At 34.6% G+C, this 16,964-nt stretch overlaps 1 protein-coding gene across 1 annotated transcript in view; it reads right to left on the reverse strand.

The window, feature by feature from the left end:
* The window catches only part of LOC144436450 (guanine nucleotide exchange factor subunit RIC1-like), a 169,032-nt gene that overhangs the window by 44,391 nt on the left and 107,677 nt on the right, over positions 1-16,964 (reverse strand). The window contains exons 24-25 of the mRNA XM_078125248.1: positions 13,449-13,573; positions 594-736 (exon numbers count right to left, since the gene is read on the reverse strand). Coding sequence (XP_077981374.1) covers positions 594-736; positions 13,449-13,573 — 268 coding nt within the window. The remainder of the gene's footprint in view (positions 1-593; positions 737-13,448; positions 13,574-16,964) is intronic.

The raw sequence follows: 16,964 nt of genomic DNA on the forward strand, positions 1-16,964 counted from the left end.
ATGGGAATGGTTCTTACATGACAGGGGGAGTTTGCACATGCTACTCATGGGAATGGTTCTTACATGACAGGGGGAGTTTACACATGCTACTCATGGGAATGGTTCTTACATGACAGGGGGAGTTTACACATGCTACTCATGGGAATGGTTCTTACATGACAGGGGGAGTTTACACACGCTACTCATGGGAATGGTTCTCACATGGCAGAGGGAGTTTGCACATGCTACTTGGGAATGGTTCTCACATGACAGGGAAAGTTTGCACACACTTGTCAGGAGAATGGTTCTCATATGTCCATACCCTCTGTTTTGCAGTAAAATCCTTCTCTGTCATAGATGGTGTTTAGTTTTTGTTTGATTAAATAACTTATAATTAAAAAGGTCAACATGTCTTTCCATGATTTCAAGATGAAAATGATATTATTAATTGTAATAAAGACATATCAACATAACGTCTTAGGCAATGTATTTTGGATCCAGAAAAATCATTTCTACAATACAGCAACATAAAACTCTTAAAGACCAGTATAATGCACCAATGTAATAATAACTGCCTCAATAAACAATAAATAAGTAGCCATTCCAAAACTTACTTCAAACAGATCTTTAGGATTTCCAACAACAGAAAAGAGATATGGCCACAGTGCTATTTCTGTTTTCCTGGCACAGTGCACCACAGTATGGAGGAACTGAGGAAATTCTTGGATGAAAGCTACAACTCTTGGAAGTAAAGCATCTGAAAGAAAAAAGAAAAATAGTGCCAATGGTGTTATAACACAACTGTATTTGGCTGTTTTTTGCTTACATTTTTGGAATCATTATTCACTTACCTACACATCCCATGTTTCATCTTTGCAATATACATCATTTGACTATTGCACTGGGCATGGTCTTCTTGTTGCTAGGCATATTTGCATACATTTTTAGAATCTTAATTCACTTACCTACCCATCCCTGTTGTTATCTTTGTAATATGTGTAATCATTTTACTGTTGGTAGGGGCGTGGTCATGGTTGCTAGGGCTAGTTGTGTCAAAATGTTTTGAACAATAACTGCAGAATAACACCAGAAACATTCCACTAATGCTTCAACCAAATTTCAGCCCTATCTGCTAAGCAGTTTTGGAAGTATAAATTTTTAACCAAAAAGACACATCCTTAGCCCTAATTTGCATATCACTAATTGGACCATCATGTCATGAACAATTCTTAATCTAAACACCCCTAAGAAAGTTCCCACCAAATTTCAGAATGATCCACCCAGTAATTTTTGAGTCTACATATTTTGACCAACAATCACATTTTTTGACCCAAAATGCACATCTCTGATACGATCATTTTCATTTGAAATGTTTCTCAACGAAACTCCAAATATAATGTCCCCAGTAAATACCAAAACAATTGATTGGGTGGCTTTTGAGTTTAAGTCATCCACACACATACATACAGATGGACGGACAAACACCCAGACACCATACCATGCATATAGCACGTGAACCTCATTAGTTCAGTTGTGCTAACTAGAGACTGAAATCAACATCCCTACAAAAAATTGATTTTCAAAATATTCTTCCCAGTAGTTTTTGACTTTTTTTTAGTTTGTCAACTACAGATAAGCAGACAGACAGACAGACAGACAGACAGTATATAGATGGTCAAACTCTATCACCTAATTTGCATATCATTGATGAGATCATTGTATACTTGACAGCTCTTCATCTATACACCCACAGATGCATCCCCATTAAATTTCAGCCCCATCTGCTCAGTAGTTTTGGAATTAAAGATTTTTTACAATAAAGACACATTTCTAGCCCTAATTTGCATATCACTGATGGGATCACCATGTCGTGAATTCTTAATCTAAACACCCTTAAAGTGTACATGCAAAGGTTGATAATTTTTTCGTAATTATGTTTATTTTGCCATAAAAATAAATGAAATTGCATTCATACCTCTAAATATTGCGCGCATTGGCAAGAAAGTCGCAAAAATACTTGCCCCCTTAATCCCCTGTGCTTCGACTAACTTCGGCACCTCAATCAGCTCACGAAATGTGTCGAGGTCCCACGTGTTACAAAAGCCATGATCAAAACGAAAAAATACCGCCAATGGCGTTGTAGCACAACTATACAGTTTTTAAAAATGCTAACATGCGAACAATAAGTGTTCATTTGGTGAATGACTATCCAGTTGCCTATCCAACCATGTTGCTATCTTTATGATATATGCTATCATTTGGCTGTTGCTATGGATGTGTTCTTGTTGCTAGGCATATTTACATACATTTTTTGAATGTTTATTCAATTGTCTATTAATCTCCATTGTTATCTTCACAATATACGTGATCATTTGGCTGTTACTATGGCCGTGGTCTTGTTGCTAGGCACACTTGCATACATTTTTTGAATGTTTATTCATTTGTCTTCTATTCCTGTTGTTATCTTTGCAATATATGTGATTATTTGGCTGTTGCTATGGGCGTGGTCTTGTTGCTAGGCATATTTACATACATTTTTTTGAATGTTTATTCATTTGTCTTTCTATTCCTGTTGTTATCTTTGCAATATACATGATTATTTGGCTTTTGCTATGGGCGTGGTCATGGTTGCTACGGTATTTGCATACATTTTTTGAATGTTTATTCATTTGCCTACCATATGATGTTGTTATTTGACCAAAATATACTGCCATTTGGTTGTTGCTAAGGGCGTGGTCATGGTTGCTAGGGCCAATTTTGTTAAAATGTTTTGAAGAATAACATGCAGAAACATCTCACCAAGTTTCAGACTCGGTGACCAAGTACTTTTTGAGATATAAGTTTTTGACCAAAAATGAACATTTTTACACCTAATTTGCATATCACTCATGGAATCATGGTATGCTTAATATTTCTTCGTCCATACATCCCTAGATACATTCCCATTAAATTTCAGCCCAATCTGCTCAGTAGCTTTGGAATTATAGATTTTTAACCAAAAAGACACATTTTTAGCCCTAATTTGCATATCACTGATGGAATCATCTCGTCATGGACAAATCTTACTTTACATCCCCTTAAGAATGTTCCCACCAAATTTCCCACCAATCTGCCCAGTAGTTTCTGAGTTTAAGTTTTTTGACCAAAAATCACATTTTTTTACCCAAATCACACATCTGTGATGCGATCATTTTGATTTGAACAATTTCCCAACTAGACACCCAAGGTAATGGACCCCACCAAATATCATGGCAATCGGTTCAGCAGTTTTTGAGTTTAAGTTGTTTACACACATACCACACACACACACACACACACACACACACACACACACACACACACACACACACACACACACACAGACAGACAGACAGACAGACAGACAGACAGACAGATGCCGGGCGATCCCTATAGCACTACTGAACCTCAGTTCAGTTGTGCTAAAAAGGAAGACAAATAAAATAATTTGAAATGATGTTTTCAAGAATGCAAGTTAGCTTCATAAAATATTTTCACTACGATAGCATTTGTTTTTAAACAATGCGTAGTCCGATTGTATGTTTTGATTTCCATGTTGCTGGGAGTCGATCGTTTTCATTGTGATACATCACATGTACATAGTCGGAATCATATCAAAGTAAAAAGACGAAACGCTCATTATAATGTTGCTATTTTTGTTACCATTGTTTTGTCTACCTGAACAATTACTGTGTCATGCCAATCACATGTCAAAAGTGGATGGACACAGCAAAGTACAGTCAGCACTAAGCTTCACGCTCCCAGGTCAAATAACTTCCACAACGCAAGACATGTCTATCCATAAAAAACTCAAACAGAAATGGTCGGAGACAATACACAATACACCACAGTACGGCCGGCTTCAGAGAACATGGGCCGTGCTTTGAAAGAAGATGAAACCACTTCATGTCACTGTGTGGATGGTAATGAATGAAATAAAGTACGTGTACACATAGCTTTCAAGAGGGATGGTTATCCAACAAAACGTTCTGCTCTAACGAATTTGTGGGTCTACTTTCGCGAAGATTTTGAATGGTCATAGATCGAATGTACTGTTACGACACATGCTACATTTGAACAACTTGAGAGAATATTATGGGGAACTCTTGAAGCCATTCTCATCGATCTCTGTATGTTTGAGGGGTATGGAAATATTAGATAATTTTCGTTTCGATTACATTGTCTGCAGGAGCTGTTTTCCACCCATTGAATAGTTATGTCAACAAAGGACGCTGATAACAGCCTTCACTTTATGTAAACAACACAGCTTCACTAGGACATACGCGGTACGTCAGCAAGGCATAGTCAGAAAACAAGCACCAAACTTGCATAGTGGATATTTAAACACAGGTATATTATTACATATAATGTGTACTAGCCATGACGACATTTGTCTGTGAAATTTACATTGGAAAAAAAACTTATAAAGCAGTGTCATTCAGTCTCTGTGGTTCGGACCACACCTTCCTCACTCATTCACTACCAGAGGAACTATCATTACTGCTAGCGGTCGGTGTTAGAATTATACTATTACAAACCCGATTTCCTTTATTTTTATGGCAAAATAAACATAATTACGAAAAAAGTGTGTACCTTTGCATGTACACTTTAAAGAATGTTCCCGCCAAATTTCAGACTGATCTGCCCAGTAGTTTTTGAGTTTAAGTTTTTTGACAAAAAATCACATTTTTTGACCCAAATCACACACTGGTGGCAAGATCTTTTTTATTTGAACGATTTCCCAACTGGACACCCAAGGTAATACGCCCACCAAATATCATGGCAATCGGTCTAGTGGCTTTTAGTTGTTCACACACACACACACACACACACACACACACACACACACACACACACACACACACACACACACACACACACACACACACACACACACACACACACACACACACACTTAGCGATGCCCATTACGTTGTGGTAAGAAATCATAACAGAATGGCTGCCTAACAGTCCTGATGGATCACATTGTGACACAAGTTGACATACATATATACATCATAGTACATTGTCTTTAAATAAAGTTTTAATGGAAATTGTTCATGCATGTCTGTGTAATGGTCCCAAACATGGAAAAATCATAACAAAATGTTCAAAGCCATTATGCAGACATGCCTGAACAGATCTCATTCATAGTGGGTATATCGTGACACAAGTTGACATACATATATACATCATAGTACATCATCGTCTTTGTGTAAAGTTTTGATGGAAATTGTTCATGTCCACCCAGTGGTTATATTGGATCGTATCATCACACAAGTTGACGTGCATATGAAGAATATGGTACAATATATATCCCTGTACCAAGTTTGAAGGGAATCGGTTAAGACATATCAAAGTAATGGCTCTGGACATGAAAAAGGTGGTTTGAAAGTAAATTGTTTATTATATGCTGATGATTTAATCTTGATGTCAAAATCTGCACATGGTTTACAGGATTGTCTGAATAAATTAAACTCATTTAGTAAAAACTGGGGGTCTTTCTGTGAACACAAAAAAAAAGACAAAAACAATGATCTTTAATAAGGGTAATCGTCTCATTTCAAATCAATCATTTTATTTTGAGAATAATGTAATTGAAGCAGTGAGGCAGTACACATATGTGGGTGTAATTTTTATTCCAAACAGAAAGTTTACACAAAATCAGATAAATCTAAAAAATAAGGCAATGGAAGCTTTGTTTATATCAATAAGACTATATTATATGAGAAAATGTTAAATCTGAAATTTGTTTACATCTCTTTGATAGTTTAATCGTACCAATTCTTTCGTATGCTTCAGAAATTTAGGCAACCAAGATTAAAAATATAAGTAACTGTTTAGAAAGTTTATGTATGTCTTATTACAATGTTTATTTTAGGAGTGAGTAAACATACTCCATTAAAAGGTATTAGAGCTGAGTTAGGTAGACTACCATTAAGAACAAGTCATTGAGAATGACATAGTCCCGCTATGATTGGGTTTTAAGGAATTATCACTACTCTGATCACGCAACAACACTTGTGAACCTAAATCAAACAGACTTAAATATGTTGTGTCTGCTTGTTGGACATGGAACATGCCTCCAACAATAAAGGATTGGTCGGGTATGGGGGATCGTATCACGAAGAAAATGGATATGCACATGTATGTCATAGAACACTGTCCTAATACCAACTTTGAATGAGATCTGTTCAAGCATGTCTGAGTTATGGCTTTGGACATGGAAAATTCGCAAACAAAATGGCTGCTAGGCAGCCATATTGGATCGTATCATGACAACAAATGGATATGCACATGTATGTCATAGAACACTGTCCTAATACCAACTTTGAATGAGATCTGTTCAAGCATGTCTGAGTTATGGCTTTGGACATAGAGAAATCGCAAACAAAATGGCTGCCAGGCGGCCATATTGGATCGTATCACAACAACAATGGATATGCACATGTATGTCATAAAACACTGTCCTAATACCAACTTTGAATGAGATCTGTTCAAGCATGTCTGAGTTATGGCTTTGGACATGGACAATTCGCAAACAAAATGGCTGCCAGGCGGCCATATTGGATCGTATCACGATGAAAATGGATATGCACATGTATGTCATAGAACACTGTCCTAATACCAACTTTGAATGAGATCTGTTCAAGCATGTCTGAGTTATGGCTTTGGACATTGAAAATTCACAAACAAAATGGCTGCTAGGCGGCCATATTGGATCGTATCATGACAACAATGAATATTCACATGTATGTCATAAAACACTGTCCTAATACCAACTTTGAATGAGATCTGTTCAAGCATGTCTGAGTTATGGCTTTAGACAGGGAAAATTTGCAAACAAAATGGCTGCTAGGCGGCCATATTGGATCGTATCATGAAACAAATTAACGTGCATATGTATGCCATTGTATGTTGCCCCTGTACCAAGTTTGAAAAAAATCGGTCCATGCATCTCCAAGAAACGGCTGCAGACGGACGCACGGACGGACGGACGGACACACGGACGCACCGACGCACCGACAGACGGAACCCAATCCATAAGTCCCCTTCCCGGACTTCGTCCGGCGGGGACTAATTAATCTTCATATGTCTGTATTTAGGTATTAGAGCTGAATTAGGTAGACTACCATTAAGAATTAATCTTTATATGTCTGTATTTAGGTATTAGAGCTGAGTTAGGTAGACTACCATTAAGAATTAATCTTTATATGTCTGTATTTAGGTATTAGAGCTGAATTAGGTAGACTACCATTAAGAATTAATCTTTATATGTCTGTATTTAGGTATTAGAGCTGAATTAGGTAGACTACCATTAAGAATTAATCTTTATATGTCTGTATTTAGCTATTAGAGCTGAGTTAGGTAGACTACCATTAAGAATTAATCTTTATATGTCTGTATTTAGGTATTAGAGCTGAATTAGGTAGACTACCATTAAGAATTAATCTTTATATGTCTGTATTTAGGTATTAGAGCTGAATTAGGTAGACTACCATTAAGAATTAATCTTTATATGTCTGTATTTAGGTATTAGAGCTGAATTAGGTAGACTACCATTAAGAATTAATCTTTATATGTCTGTATTTAGGTATTAGAGCTGAATTAGGTAGACTACCATTAAGAATTAATCTTTATATGTCTGTATTTAGCTATTAGAGCTGAGTTAGGTAGACTACCATTAAGAATTAATCTTTATATGTCTGTATTTAGGTATTAGAGCTGAATTAGGTAGACTACCATTAAGAATTAATCTTTATATGTCTGTATTTAGGTATTAGAGCTGAATTAGGTAGACTACCATTAAGAATTAATCTTTATATGTCTGTATTTAGGTATTAGAGCTGAATTAGGTAGACTACCATTAAGAATTAATCTTTATATGTCTGTATTTAGGTATTAGAGCTGAATTAGGTAGACTACCATTAAGAATTAATCTTTATATGTCTGTATTTAGGTATTAGAGCTGAATTAGGTAGACTACCATTAAGAATTAATCTTTATATGTCTGTATTTAGGTATTAGAGCTGAATTAGGTAGACTACCATTAAGAATTAATCTTTATATGTCTGTATTTAGGTATTAGAGCTGAGTTAGGTAGACTACCATTAAGAATTAATCTTTATATGTCTGTATTTAGGTATTAGAGCTGAGTTAGGTAGACTACCATTAAGAATTAATCTTTATATGTCTGTATTTAGGTATTAGAGCTGAGTTAGGTAGACTACCATTAAGAATTAATCTTTATATGTCTGTATTTAGGTATTAGAGCTGAGTTAGGTAGACTACCATTAAGAATTAATCTTCATATGTCTGTATTTAGGTATTAGAGCTGAGTTAGGTAGACTACCATTAAGAATTAATCTTTATATGTCTGTATTTAGGTATTAGAGCTGAGTTAGGTAGACTACCATTAAGAATTAATCTTTATATGTCTGTATTTAGGTATTAGAGCTGAATTAGGTAGACTACCATTAAGAATTAATCTTTATATGTCTGTATTTAGGTATTAGAGCTGAGTTAGGTAGACTACCATTAAGAATTAATCTTTATATGTCTGTATTTAGGTATTAGAGCTGAATTAGGTAGACTACCATTAAGAATTAATCTTTATATGTCTGTATTTAGGTATTAGAGCTGAGTTAGGTAGACTACCATTAAGAATTAATCTTTATATATCTGTATTTAGGTATTAGAGCTGAATTAGGTAGACTACCATTAAGAATTAATCTTTATATATCTGTATTTAGGTATTAGAGCTGAATTAGGTAGACTACCATTAAGAATTAATCTTTATATGTCTGTATTTAGGTATTAGAGCTGAATTAGGTAGACTACCATTAAGAATTAATCTTTATATGTCTGTATTTAGGTATTAGAGCTGAATTAGGTAGACTACCATTAAGAATTAATCTTTATATGTCTGTATTTAGGTATTAGAGCTGAGTTAGGTAGACTACCATTAAGAATTAATCTTTATATGTCTGTATTTAGGTATTAGAGCTGAATTAGGTAGACTACCATTAAGAATTAATCTTTATATGTCTGTATTTAGGTATTAGAGCTGAATTAGGTAGACTACCATTAAGAATTAATCTTTATATGTCTGTATTTAGGTATTAGAGCTGAGTTAGGTAGACTACCATTAAGAATTAATCTTTATATGTCTGTATTTAGGTATTAGAGCTGAATTAGGTAGACTACCATTAAGAATTAATCTTTATATGTCTGTATTTAGGTATTAGAGCTGAGTTAGGTAGACTACCATTAAGAATTAATCTTTATATATCTGTATTTAGGTATTAGAGCTGAATTAGGTAGACTACCATTAAGAATTAATCTTTATATATCTGTATTTAGGTATTAGAGCTGAATTAGGTAGACTACCATTAAGAATTAATCTTTATATGTCTGTATTTAGGTATTAGAGCTGAATTAGGTAGACTACCATTAAGAATTAATCTTTATATGTCTGTATTTAGGTATTAGAGCTGAATTAGGTAGACTACCATTAAGAATTAATCTTTATATGTCTGTATTTAGGTATTAGAGCTGAGTTAGGTAGACTACCATTAAGAATTAATCTTTATATGTCTGTATTTAGGTATTAGAGCTGAATTAGGTAGACTACCATTAAGAATTAATCTTTATATGTCTGTATTTAGGTATTAGAGCTGAATTAGGTAGACTACCATTAAGAATTAATCTTTATATATCTGTATTTAGGTATTAGAGCTGAATTAGGTAGACTACCATTAAGAATTAATCTTTATATATCTGTATTTAGGTATTAGAGCTGAATTAGGTAGACTACCATTAAGAATTAATCTTTATATGTCTGTATTTAGGTATTAGAGCTGAATTAGGTAGACTAACATTAAGAATTAATCTTTATATGTCTGTATTTAGGTATTAGAGCTGAATTAGGTAGACTACCATTAAGAATTAATCTTCATATGTCTGTATTTAGGTATTAGAGCTGAGTTAGGTAGACTACCATTAAGAATTAATCTTCATATGTCTGTATTTAGGTATTAGAGCTGAATTAGGTAGACTACCATTAAGAATTAATCTTTATATGTCTGTATTTAGGTATTAGAGCTGAGTTAGGTAGACTACCATTAAGAATTAATCTTTATATGTCTGTATTTAGGTATTAGAGCTGAGTTAGGTAGACTACCATTAAGAATTAATCTTTATATGTCTGTATTTAGGTATTAGAGCTGAATTAGGTAGACTACCATTAAGAATTAATCTTTATATATCTGTATTTAGGTATTAGAGCTGAATTAGGTAGACTACCATTAAGAATTAATCTTTATATATCTGTATTTAGGTATTAGAGCTGAATTAGGTAGACTACCATTAAGAATTAATCTTCAAATGTCTGTATTTAGGTATTAGAGCTGAATTAGGTAGACTACCATTAAGAATTAATCTTTATATGTCTGTATTTAGGTATTAGTGCTGAGTTAGGTAGACTACCATTAAGAATTAATCTTTATATGTCTGTATTTAGGTATTAGAGCTGAATTAGGTAGACTACCATTAAGAATTAATCTTTATATGTCTGTATTTAGGTATTAGAGCTGAGTTAGGTAGACTACCATTAAGAATTAATCTTTATATGTCTGTATTTAGGTATTAGAGCTGAATTAGGTAGACTACCATTAAGAATTAATCTTTATATGTCTGTATTTAGGTATTAGAGCTGAATTAGGTAGACTACCATTAAGAATTAATCTTTATATGTCTGTATTTAGGTATTAGAGCTGAATTAGGTAGACTACCATTAAGAATTAATCTTTATATGTCTGTATTTAGGTATTAGAGCTGAATTAGGTAGACTACCATTAAGAATTAATCTTTATATGTCTGTATTTAGGTATTAGAGCTGAGTTAGGTAGACTACCATTAAGAATTAATCTTTATATGTCTGTATTTAGGTATTAGAGCTGAGTTAGGTAGACTACCATTAAGAATTAATCTTTATATGTCTGTATTTAGGTATTAGAGCTGAATTAGGTAGACTACCATTAATAATTAATCTTTATATGTCTGTATTTAGGTATTAGAGCTGAATTAGGTAGACTACCATTAAGAATTAATCTTTATATGTCTGTATTTAGGTATTAAAGCTGAATTAGGTAGACTACCATTAAGAATTAATCTTTATATGTCTGTATTTAGGTATTAGAGCTGAATTAGGTAGACTACCATTAAGAATTAATCTTTATATGTCTGTATTTAGGTATTAGAGCTGAGTTAGGTAGACTACCATTAAGAATTAATCTTTATATGTCTGTATTTAGGTATTAGAGCTGAATTAGGTAGACTACCATTAAGAATTAATCTTTATATGTCTGTATTTAGGTATTCGTGTAGATTAAATAGTTTGCCAAGTAATCATATTCTGAAAAAGACATTTAAAGTAAGTAATAAAATAAATTCACCATGGGCATATTTTGTTCAACTTAATTTAGGAAGCTACAATCATATGAAAGTATTCAAATCTTTTGGAGTTAATTCATATTTCCAATTAAACAAGAAAATAAGACACAAATTGTTTAATGAATATTTTATTTGAATTTGAAGGCTACTTAAGTAATGTATCAGATTTACACTATGTAGAAATTTATCAAAATTTAGGCTAAGTGACCATATTTTAGGTATTGAAATAGGAAGAAAAAGTAAACCAAGATTACCTTTAAATGAAAGAATTTGTAGCAAATGTAATAGTAATGAAATAGATGATGAATTTCATTTATTATTTTCATGTGATGTGCATAGATCTGATAGAACTATTTTATTTAAGAGTTGCAATTTAAATAATTGTATTTTTTCTATTGCAGAGAAAGAAAAAATATTAAAACTAATATTGGAATATAATTATAATAAATTTATTTAGATATGGCAATATTTTAAAGAAATATTGTTACATGCTATACCCTCCAGTAGCTCCATGTACAAGTTAAACAATTTTTGTAAATTGTTCATACTATACAGTTTTGTATTATTTTTGAATTGTAATACCATACCACACTCTCTGATAGTGTGAGTTGAGTAATAATAAAAGAATGATAAAATGGTAACAAAATGGCCTTCGGCAGGCATAATTGTTCGTATCGAGACATAAATTGACATGCATATGTATGCCATAGTGTATTGTCCTTGTACCAAGTTTGACAGAAATTGGTCCAGTCATGTCCAAGCAATGGTTCTGGACATGAAAAAATCGTAAAAAAAATGGCCACCCGTTGGCCATATTGGATCGTATTGCTACATAAACTAACATGCATATGTATGTAATATAACATTGTCCTCACACCAACTTTGAATGAGATCTGTTCAGGTATGTCTACATAATGGCTTTGAACATGAAAAATTCATAACAAAAAGGCGCCCGGCAGCCATATTGTATTGTATCGAGACATAAATTGACATGCATATGTATGCCATAGTGTGTTGTCCTTGTACCAAGTTTGATACAAATTGGTCCTGTCATGTCTTAGTAATGGTTCTGTACATGAAAGAAATATTTTTAAAATGGCCGCCCAGTGGCCATATTGGATCGTATCATGACATAAATTGACATGCATATATATGTAATAGAACATTGTCCTTATACAACTTTGAATGAGATCTGTTCAGGCGCATGTCTGCATAATGGCTTTGAACATGAAAAATTAGTAACAAAATGGCTGTGTAGCGACTATATTGGATCGTATCACAAAATAGATTGACATGCATATGTATGCCGTAGTGTGTTGTCCTTGTACCAAGTTTGATAGAAATCAGTCCAGTCATGTCCAAGTAATGGTTCTGTACATGAAAAAATCATAAAAAAAGTGGCCGTCCGGTGGCCATATTGGATTGTATCATGACATAATTGACATGCATATGTATGTAATAGAACACTGTCCTTACACCAACCAAGTTTAAATGAGAGCTGTTCAGGCATGTCTGCATACTGGCTTTGGACATGAAAAAATCATAACAAAATGGCCGTCTGGCAGCCATATTGGATTGTATCACAAAAAAAATTGACATGCACATGTATGCCATAGTGTGTTGTCCTTGTACCAAGTTTGAGAGAAATTGGTCAAGTCATTTCCGAGAAATGGCTCTGGACGGACAAACCCAAATCTCTAAGTATCCCTCCTCCCCGGACTTCGTCCGGTGGGGACTAATACAAAATGAATAGATTGATTGACAAAATCAAGTACATGCTTGCTGCACCCTGTGATGGTATATACAATTTTGTACAAAACAAGATCAAACTGGGGCTTGATCATTACTTGTACCAAAAAGCCGTTATTATCATTACTGTCTCTTAATTAATTATTCAAGATTAGGACGTTGAGGTGATAAGGACAACCACACCGATGGTCAGCTCTACCTTTAACAGCATAACAATCTATAATTAATGTCTTAGTTCCAACAATTACCTGGAATAGGTTCAGATGCAGTGGCTTCAGCCTCCAGCACTTCATGTAACATCAACTCCAGGACATGGGAGAAGTATGGCAAGGAAATACAACTTCTAGCAATCTCCAATGCATGGAAGCCAAGACTAGGGATAACAATAGCAGAAAAACAACATTATAAATACAGATGTGTACTGAATGCCTTTTGTAAGAGCAAAAAAAAGTTCTCATAATATATGTCATGTGCCTGTAGCGTATTACCTGTAAAATTGGTACGCCATATTCTAATAATAGGAAAGATAAAAGATTTCATGGTTTGGCCACTAGGAGTGCTGTTCACAAGTCGTTTGGTGACAGTAAGTAAGGGCTAAGACTAGTAGAGTATTGCAGCAAAAAGACTGTAGACACAAAGTTACCACACATTCTCAATGTTGTTCCAACAATACTATTTCATTAGCAACTACTAGTAATCAATACACACCTAGCCACCTTTGTACTACTCTTAAAGAACACAAAAGTTCTTAAAGATTTTTGACCAAAAATGCACATTTTTATACCTAATTTGCACATCACTAATGGGATCATGTTATGATGTAGTTTTTGAGTTTAAGCTTTTCGACCAAAAAACACATTTTTTGACCCCAAATCATACACCGATGTTAAGATGAAGATCATTGTCATTTGAACAATTTCCCAACTAGACACACATGGTAATATGTCCTCAAAATATCATGGTATGTCAGTCAAGCAGTTTTTGACTTTGACACACACACACACACACACACACACACACACACACACACACACACACACACACACACACATACACACACACACACACACACACACACATCCACACACACACACACACACACATCCACACACACACACACACACACACACACACACACACAGAGACACTATGGGTGTGGTCTTGTTGCTAGGCATATTAAGTCTGGATGCAAATATGGTTTCTAACTAAACTACGTCTGGTCAAAGTCCCTCAATCAGCACAAAATGTTGTTCATCCAATCAGTGAACCCCAGCTGCTATAGTGATGTGACAGTGTATAAGTAGCATCCTGAGCTGACAAATATACCATACTTGGACATTACATAACTGCCCAAATAAACACTAACTTAAAAGTGTTATCGGTTAGAATTTTGTGATTAACAAGTCATTGAGAATGACATAGTCCCCGCTATAATTGGGTTTTAAGGAATTATCACTACTGTGATCACGCAACAACATTTGTGAACCTAAAACAAACAGACTTAGATATGTTGTGTGTGCTTGTTGGACATGGAATATGCCTCCAACAATAAAGGATTGGTTGGGTATGGGGGATCATATCACGATGAAAATGGAGTCTGAGTTATGGCTTTGGACATGGAAAATTCACAAACAAAATGGCTGCCAGGCAGCCATATTGGATCGTATCACGACGAAAATGAATATGCACATGTATGTCATAGAACGCTGTCCTAATACCAACTTTGAATGAGATCTTTTCAAGCATGTCTTAGTAATGGCTTTGGACATGGAAAATTCACAAACAAAATGGCTGCCAGGCAGCCATATTGGATCGTATCACCATGAAAATGGATATGCACATGTATGTCATAGAACACTGTCCTAATACCAACTTTGAATGAGATCTGTTCAAGCATGTCTGAGTTATGGCTTTGGACATGGAAAATTCGCAAACAAAATGGCTGGCAGGCAGCCATATTGGATCGTATCACGACGAAAATGGATATACACATGTATGTCATAGAACACTGTCCTAATACCAACTTTGAATGAGATCTGTTTAAGCATGTCTGAGTTATGGCTTTGGACATGGAAAATTCACAAACAAAATGGCTGCCAGGCAGCCATATTGGATCGTATCACAACGAAAATGGATATGCACATGTATGTCATAGAACACTGTCCTAATGCCAACTTTGAATGAGATCTGTTCAAGCATGTCTGAGTTATGACTTTGGACATTAAAATTCACAAACAAAATGGCTACCAGGCAGCCATATTGGATCGTATCACAATGAAAATGGATATGCACATGTATGTCATAGAACACTGTCCTAATACCAACTTTGAATGAGATCTGTTCAAGCATGTCTGAGTTATGGCTTTGGACATGAAAATTCACAAACAAAATGGCTGCTAGGCGGCCATATTGGATCGTATCATGACAACAATGAATATGCACATGTATGTCATAGAACACTGTCCTAATACCAACTTTGAATGAGATCTGTTAAAGCATGTCTGAGTTATGGCTTTAGACAGGGAAAATTCGCAAACAAAATGGTTGCTAGGCAGCCATATTGGATCGTATCATAAAACAAATTGACGTGCATATGTATGCCATAGCATTTTGCCCCTGTACCAAGTTTGAAAAAAATCGGTCCAGGCAACTCCAAGAAACGGCTGCGGACGGACGGACGGACGGACAGACGGAACCCAATCCATAAGTCCCTGTTCCGGACTTCGTCCGCGGGGACTAACAAAGACATGATGTTAATGACTGTGTGGGTGGCTGTGGATGAATTTTAAATTGCATCTCATGCATCTCATGACTTCTAGAGTAACAACTTTGACTATACTGTGAGTTGAGGTGTAAATGGTAAAGACACTGGATAAAAACTATACTGTGAGTTGAGGTGTAAATGGTAAAGACACTGGATAAAAACTATACAGTGAGTTGAGGTGTAAATGGTAAAAACACTGGATAAAAACTATACTGTGAGTTGAGGTGTAAATGGTAAAGACACTGGATAAAAACTATACTGTGAGTTGAGGTGTAAATGGTAAAGACACTGGATAAAAACTATACTGTGAGTTGAGGTGTAAATGGTAAAGACACTGGATAAAAACTATACTGTGAGTTGAGGTGTAAATGGTAAAGACACTGGATAAAAACTATACAGTGAGTTGAGGTGTAAATGGTAAAAACACTGGATAAAAACTATACAGTGAGTTGAGGTGTAAATGGTAAAGACACTGGATAAAAACTATACTGTGAGTTGAGGTGTAAATGGTAAAGACACTGGATAAAAACTATACTGTGAGTTGAGGTGTAAATGGTAAAGACACTGGATAAAAACTATACTGTGAGTTGAGGTGTAAATGGTAAAGACACTGGATAAAAACTATACAGTGAGTTGAGGTGTAAATGGTAAAGACACTGGATAAAAACTATACTGTGAGTTGAGGTGTAAATGGTAAAGACACTGGATAAAAACTATACTGTGAGTTGAGGTGTAAATGGTAAAGACACTGGATAAAAACTATACTGTGAGTTGAGGTGTAAATGGTAAAGACACTGGATAAAAACTATACTGTGAGTTGAGTTGTAAATGGTAAAGACACTGGATAAAAACTATACTGTGAGTTGAGGTGTAAATGGTAAAGACACTGGATAAAAACTATACTGTGAGTTGAGTTGTAAATGGTAAAGACACTGGATAAAAACTATACTGTGAGTTGAGGTGTAAATGGTAAAGACACTGGATAAAAACTATACTGTGA

The sequence above is a fragment of the Glandiceps talaboti genome, chromosome 6, assembly GCF_964340395.1.
Source record: "Glandiceps talaboti chromosome 6, keGlaTala1.1, whole genome shotgun sequence".
Classification (NCBI taxonomy): domain Eukaryota; kingdom Metazoa; phylum Hemichordata; class Enteropneusta; family Spengelidae; genus Glandiceps; species Glandiceps talaboti.